The sequence below is a fragment of the Solanum dulcamara genome, chromosome 8 (assembly GCF_947179165.1).
Source record: "Solanum dulcamara chromosome 8, daSolDulc1.2, whole genome shotgun sequence".
Lineage (NCBI taxonomy): Eukaryota > Viridiplantae > Streptophyta > Magnoliopsida > Solanales > Solanaceae > Solanum > Solanum dulcamara.
This window is the reverse complement of record NC_077244.1, coordinates 65,437,538-65,445,826: the sequence shown is the minus strand read 5'-3', so window position 1 is coordinate 65,445,826 and position 8,289 is coordinate 65,437,538. Positions and strand designations below refer to the sequence as shown.

General features: G+C 31.7%; 1 protein-coding gene across 1 annotated transcript; it reads right to left on the bottom strand.

Moving 5' to 3' along the window:
* Positions 1-893: 893 nt before the first annotated feature.
* Positions 894-7,153, bottom strand: LOC129900076 (uncharacterized mitochondrial protein AtMg00810-like). Its single transcript, XM_055975043.1, has 4 exons — positions 7,066-7,153; positions 6,511-6,960; positions 6,194-6,312; positions 894-1,100 (listed from the first exon to the last, which is right to left on the bottom strand). The coding sequence occupies exons 1-4, from the start codon at positions 7,151-7,153 to the stop codon at positions 894-896; spliced, it is 864 nt and encodes a 287-aa protein (XP_055831018.1).
* Between the last annotated feature and the right edge of the window lie 1,136 nt (positions 7,154-8,289).

Below are 8,289 nucleotides of genomic sequence, written 5' to 3'. Positions count from 1 at the left end.
ATTAAGTTTATTGTGAATTTTAGTTAATATGCATGTCATATCTATTTTATAAAATATGTTACTTACTAAGTTTATTTTTGTAATTTTACTTATTCATATTGATATATATACGTATTTTAATAGGTCTTATGTACATATGTATATAAAAGGATTATTATTTAAGTTTATTATATATTTTAATTTGTTTATGTTAACATACCTATTAAACATCTATTTTAGTATGTATTATATACATGTTGGCATTTATGTGTATATACACAAATATTTATATTGTATGTACATGCATATTTACTTTACATATATAATATTATAATTTGATAAATTTATGATTTTTACTTATTCAACATGTATTTGATAATTAATTAGATGACATTTTATTTTTACAATTACTTATAATTATTTCCTAATCAAATTTTAATGTAGTCTACTTTTATATTCAATTTTAATCTCAACCGTACATTACATTTTTGATCCATGGCCATAATTAATTCTATCATTTTTTATTATTATTACCCAAATCCTAAACCTAAAGGAATTTTTTCCTTTTCATTTTATTTTTTTGGGGTTATCTTCTCCAAACGAGAGAAGACAACAGCAGCGCCGCCTCCCCATTTTTGATGCCTTTCTCGATCTCTCCCTCCGCCTCGCACACTCCTAACCCCGGCGAGATCATCCCCCGCCACCATCGCATCACCTCCATCAAACGTCCCATGAACGCCCTGCACACCCTCACACTCTTCTTCAGCGAACCAGTGAGCAGCGGCGGCGAACAGCGAGCTCAGAAGCTCGCACGATGAACAACAAACAGCGCCGCTACTGCTGCTCCTCCACCTTCAACAACACGCAGCAACAACGAACCACTCCAACAGCTCACAGCGATGGCAACGCTGCCATCAGCAGCCATGGCGCATAGCAGCTCCTTCAGCTGCAGCAGCAGCGAACCAGCGCCAGCAACGACGAGCAGCGGCGGACAACATCTTCGTCGGCAAGCAACTCCAATGACGCACATCGGCGACAACGGCAAGACAGCAGCGTTGAGGTTGCTGGCCACCAGTCAAACTCTCTCTCAAAATCGAATTTTTTGAAGTATATTCGAAGATCTATTTTGTTAAAGGCGGATCTGTAAGATCCGTCTCAGGTATTTCTATCTTTTCAGTTTCTTTCTTTGTTAAATTCGAAGATTCATAGATGTTTGTTTGTTCTTCGTTTTCTAAGATTAAGAGTTATTAGGCATATTTATGTTAGTGGTTATGTGCATATTCATGTTCTTGTGTTTCAATCACCTGCATATATAACCATATTGATTTTATAATAATTGTTATTATGATTAAATGTTTGGCTTGATTTTGGATATAACTCCAAGATTCCGTGTTCATCTTGGCACCTTTTCTTTAAATCGGTTGTTTAAACTTTCATTTCTGTTAACTAAGTTTGGAGATTTGCAATATGCATAAATCTGCTCATGATCTTCTGTTATAGTTTATGACCAATATTGCAAAAGCTATTAATTTTGTTTTCTGGTTTGTTTGTTCACTGATTCATGTATGAGATAAATCATTTTTTTTAGAATAATTTGTTGATTTTGGAGAAATCCGAACATGTCTACATTAATTATCCATGTATGATCATATATTTTAATTAATTACTGGGTTTGTTATTACAAAGGTTTCATTAGTATTATTTTCTCTTATCAAATTTTGGTCTTATTAAGAATATGTGTATTTACCTTAATCATGACATAAGTTGATTTATAAATTAAGTAATAATTTCTTTATAATTATTGATAGTAGGTCCCTCTTGGCATGATATTTGGGACTTTTATGACAAAGTATTGATTATATTTTATGACTTTTTTCACCAAATTTTGAAATAAAGCTTGATTAAGTTTGACCAAACCAAGGATTGATTTGAAAATATTGACAGATTTGTTTTAGGATTTTGTTGTTGAAATTTGATATTTAGTTTTGAAATTGGGGCTCCTCTTATTGACTTTTGTGGGAAAAAAAAAGTCTTACAAAATAACGGTCTGTTGATTGATTTTCTTGCTTCATGATTGTTTAGATTACTATAAAATGAGGCTACATCTTCAGACACAGAAGACACAGAACAGAGAGAGAGAAAAGACAACAAACAGACAAAAAAAAAAAGAAGGGACGAAACACATAAGAAAAACAAAATACATTAGAACACAAGATAGCGCTTTAACAAAAAATACTTAATTGCTTTTGAGTTCTTTCTTTTGCCTCTTTGCTACTTCAACTTGTTTGGATCTCGGATATTGCTACCGCTTTTCATTGACATAAAACTCATATTAACCGGTTAGTACTTTCTTTTCCTATTTCATTGTACTGTCTTCACTTTAGATTCTTACATATTATATCTTGTCAAAATAAATACATGAAGTATCCAGGTTAGTTCCCATTTTCTTCAATATATTAGTTTATTATTTTGAAATATGTTCTTGCTTTGTTTGTTTGCTTTGTTGTAGTAAGATTGTATAATCATGATATATCGCTACATATTTGTATATTGCTTGTATTTTGCTTATGCTTTAAGCAGGATTTGAACTTTAAAGTTCAAGACATGAAGAGTTCGCCTGGACCGGAGATCTGAAATTTTATTACTCTACTTCGATTTTTTTATTTATTTATAATTTATGTTACTTTATTTATTTGCTTCTCTATGCGGTTTTGTAATAATTTTGTAAGTAACTCTCTATATAAATAATGAAAATTGGGGAAAATATATGGGGAGGGGATATACTTGCTACTTGCTTTATTTATTTATTTTTTAAGTTTATCATAAATTTATGTGTTTGAATGCATGTGATCTAGTTATACTACTTATTTCCACATGCTTAGGTCCATTTATTCACGATATAAAAATTTATATGTTTTACAAGATGTTTACTTTATATATATATAAAAATAACAATAAAAATGATCTAAGAATAGTTCGTTAAATATCATTTATCATCATACATGTTTAAAAAAATAATTTGTTTATTTTTATGTGTTATCTTTGTTTATGAAAAATCTCATTTAATAATTACTTTGATGATATTTCCACATTATAACCTGTACTTTAAGACTAAAACCATGAATATAGTTTCAAATAATAGCTTTGTCATATTAATTATTTAGGCATTATATATGTAGGATCTACTAAATAATTTTGAATGTAGTAATAATCATATTCAGATTTAAATGTCATTTTATGTAGACATTATGTTCATTGGATCTACAATTTTAATTACATCATATTTAAATATTTTAATTAATATTTTTAACATGCTAGTCATTTGGAAATCATGTGCATGAGATTTTATGTTGAATATCATATAGCAAATCATGTCTATAGGACTTAATGAATATTTTAGTATTTTTATAGGAATTAAGTTATGCTTATAAGATGTCAAATATTTTCATTATATTGATTCATATAGAAATCATGTCTAATGTAGTGTGTTGTCAATCCATAAATCATACCTATAGTTTTAATAAAATTTAGAAATCATGCCATTAATATCATGTTTAGATCTAATTTAAAGCAATAGTTTGTTAATAAGGTTTGATTTTATGTTTGTTAGGACGATGAAAGACCAAATCTTAATTTACTATCCTTGTTATGCATTTAAAACGTGTCGTCTAGTTTAATGTTTTGAATTTCCTTTAAATATACATATGAAGTAATAATATGCCCAAAATCTTGGCTCGTTTGAGTTTAAAATTACCAATCCTCATACTATTTGAATAATTGTTAATTAATCAATTTTATATTAGAACATTCTCTTTATTTAAAATTATATTATTCCATATTTATAAACTTTATCCAAGATTTTCAGCAAAGTAGTAAAAAATGTATTCTAAATATTAGGAAGAACTCACACGAGTTATTGTAGTTATCATGCTTATAGTCTCTGCGCCTTTAATAAATATTTCATCATATTTCTATATTTTAGAAATCATGTTCATAGGTTTAAATAATAATTTCAGCATATCTTTGATTGTAAATATTTTAAGAACATTGTTTCATGTAGAAATCATACTCATAGATAAAAATTAATTTTGCCGGTTAAAATCATATCCCCTGTAATGTGACGTTATTATGTATAAAAATCATGTCTATAAGATTCTAACAAATATTTATTGTATTATTCCATTTTGAGGTCATGTCTACATTTTTAATAAATTTTCATTTCATTTAGAAATCATATCTATAGTATTTTAATAAATCTTCAGCATGTTATTAACTAACTCATATTAATAGGATTTATAAATACTATTAGTTAATAACTAAAATTATCAAGCATGCCTTCTTTATTACAATCGCCTTTGTAATTAACATTGCCTTCATATATTAAAATAATGAAATTTATCGTCTATCTTATTCAAGTTTTATATTTTACAATATCTACGTCTGATTATATGCACACACATAATTATTATGACCTTCACAACTTATCTGTGTTTTCAAGCATGCTAATTAATTAATCTAAAGGCTTATTTGAGATTTTATGTGCTAACTGCTTGTCCTATCTGTTTTGTTTGACGATGGGTCTAATTAGGACGCCTATATTTTCTTTGGTCTAAAACCTACCCTAATAGTATATCCAATGCCTCTTGGACATTAAGTTGGGTCGATAGACACGCTTTAGGACGTTAGTTATTATTTATTTTAGATCGCTTTAGGATTATAATAATAAATAAACTTAAGAGGGGTAGGGGTAATTAGGCCCTTCGGAAATGATGGAAGTTGACCCGAGCAGAAAAATGACAAAAACTTTATATATTTTGTCTTCCGATTAATGAGCCGGCGCTGATCCGAAGAAAAATAAGAATGTAGATAATTTTATTTCCTGTCGACTTTTAAATATTTTTGTTTGTATTTGGGGTAGTTTAATATTTTAAAACTCAATGATTTTTCGCATCTTTAATCTTATTAGAGATTTCACCCAAATTAGATTTACAACATATTATATATTCATATATCTACACTTGTCTATTATCTTATTCATTTTTTTTTCTTTCTATTGTGGCTACAAATAAAATAACCATTTGCTAATACTAGACATTTATTTTACCATAAATTAAGTAAGTTAATTATTTAAATGATTTTAAAATATACATTTGTATTTTTATATATTTTAAGTATATTATTTATTATTTATTTACACAATAAATATATTATTATTAAATTTGGGTCATTCATATATAAGATGTATATATATGACATACCTTATATTTTCACTATATTTTTTTAATTTAATAAAACCTTTCTTCTTAATATTTCTAAAACAAAACAAAAATAAATAAATATCCCTAATCATTTTTCTAAAACTAAATTTAAGGACTATCTTTGGATAGGCTCTGAGGGATGCCTAATACCTTCCCCTCGAGTAACTAAAACCCTTACTTAGAATCTCACAGGTTTCGCAAATCCAAACAGAGTTTACATTTACAATGGTTTTCCTAATATTTTCCTTAAAATTAGGTGGCGACTCTAAACAAACAATTTCAAAATCAGAGGCATAGCCACTTTTATGTTGCGAACTATTTCGACCCGCTCGAAAATAGGGTGCGACAGCCATATGTTTGGATAGATGCCCATACCCAACGATGCGCGTTTCGTCGCCCATTTTGGCTTGATATGTTATTTTCTGCACGCGCGACTTTAGTATGTAAGTTTGTTTGGGTGTCCAAATAGGACACCAGTCGCGGCCCACGGAGCTGGGTCGTGACATTAATGTTCTTTCTCTTAGAGGTCTGTAGATATGTATGTGGGTTGTATATGTATGCGTGTAAGGTTGTGCCTATATGTTACGATAGCCTTGTCGGCTTATATATTATCTTGCTTGTTGGTACGCTATGACTCAAATAGAAGACATGTTTACTTATAGTTAGTAGGAGTATACGCGAGTGTTCAGTTCGGGCACCCATCACGGCCTACGGGGTTGGGTCGTGACATAACCCCTTAGTAAGTAGATCAGCTAGCTGTTGTTTGGTATTTACATAGGTAGGTAGTATCAATCCATTTTTGATTCTCTCGCTCACAAAATGACAATCAATTTCTATATGTTTAGTCCTCTCATAAAATATGGAATTATTAGCAATTTGGAATGTTGCCTTATGTCACAATGTAACTTCACAGGTGTTTTGACCACCACATTCAGCTTGTTTAATACTCATAATACCCAAATAACTTCAGCAACAGCACCAGCCATGCTCTTGTACTCAGCCTCTATAGAGCTTCTACTCACTGTAACCAGATATCCAGTTACAGACCTTCTGGTATTGGGACATGCTGCCCAATCTGAGTCACAAAATACTTTAAGTTTCAGACTTCTTTTGCTTCTTAGCAACAGGCCTTGACCAGGACAAATTTTGATGTATCTAACTAGCCTTAAAGCTGCTTCCCAGTGTTATAATTTAGGTTGCTACATGAAATGTGAAAGTACTTGGACAACAAAACTTATATCAGGTCTAGTTATGGTTAGGTATAATAATCTACCAATCAACCTTTGGTAGCTTGTAATATCTTTGAACACAGGATCATTGGTGACTCCAGTTAGCTCATCATATTCTACTGTGGTGAGCTTGGTATTTGCTTCTAAAGGTGTAGTCACTGATTTTGCACCACTCAACCCAGTGTCTGAAATTAACTCAAAAGCATATTTCCTCTTATTAAGTAGTATATCAATTTTGGACCTTAGAATCTCAATCCCTCGGAAGTATTTGAGGTCATCAAGGTCCTTCATTTTGAACTTACTATGAAGAGAGTCCTTTAGCTCTTGTATCAGCTTGTCACTATTTCCTATTATGAGCAGATCATCAACATAGATAAGAATCACAGCTATAGCTTCACCATCCTTCTTTATGAAAAGAGAGTGATCATATGAGCTTTGTGAGTAACCAGTAGCCAGCAAGACCTCAGTGAGCTTTAAATTCCATTGCCTAGAGGCTTGTTTTAAGCCATAAAGAGACTTGATCAGCTTACACACCTTATACTCCCTCTGCCTCTAAAAGCCCTGAGGCATGTCCATGTAGACTTTTTTTGTAAGATCACCTTGTAAGAAGACATTATGGATATCTATCTGATCAAGAGGCCAGTTGTGAGAAGCTGCAATACTGATAACAGTTCTAACTGTGACCATTTTAGCTACAAGATAAAAAGTCTCATGATAGTCGAGACCCTCTTGTTGACTATAGCCCTTAGCAACTAACCTGGCTTTGTATCTTTCAATTTCACCATTAGCTTTAAGCTTGAACTTGTATACCCACTTGGAGCCTATAGGCTTTTTTCCAGGTGGAAGGTCCACCACTGTCTAGCTCTTATTGATTTCTAGAGCTGCAATTTCTTTTTGCATAGCTGCCACCCATTCCTGACGTTTAGAGGCCTCTTAAAAACTAGAAGGTTCAGACACATATAAGAGAGCTATTAAAAAGACTTATAAGAACACTTTAGTTGAGAATAGTTAACATAGTCTTCTATAGGATATAGACAAAAATCATGTGCTTGCTTGGTGGGATTAGAGACCATGTAATCTTTATGCCAAATAGGAGGTCTGCTAGACCTGGTAGGTCTTATAGCAGTAGACTGAGCAGGACTTGTAGTGGTAGACTAAGTAGCTTTATCAGTAATAGGTGTGGGTGCAAGCACATTTGAGTGATACTGCTCTTTACAAATGTTGGATCTGAAATAACACATCCTTCATCATGTGTTTGTGGTGTGTCCTCAGCTACCTATCTGTCACTATATTGTACAACTGCAAAAACTATTACTTCTTAGAAGTATTGTAAGATGCCTCAGCTGGTAGATCAACAATAAGAGCAACAGAAGCTATAATAGGATCTGCGTGATTATCATAATCAACATGTTCTTATGGAGCAAGGATAAAGAGATCATCTGAGGCAGTGGAGACTGAATCAGGTTTAAAAGAAAACTCATGCTCTATGAACTTGACATCCCTACTGACATGAAAAGAGTGAGTCTAGATCAAGAACTTTATGCCCCTTCTGAGTTTCAACATACCCCATGAACTATCCCTTCTTTGATCTAAGAGCAAATTTATCAGACCTAGGCAATACAGAAGTAAAACATAGATAACCAAACACCCTCAAGTGATCTAGTTGTGGTTTACTACCATAGAGTAACTCATATGGAGACTTGCCTTGTAAGATTAATGTAGGTAACTTATGTATGATATACACAACTCCTTTTACACAATGAACCTAGTAAATAATGGAAATGGAAGCTTGAAATTTTAATGCCCTAGCAGTGTTTAAGATG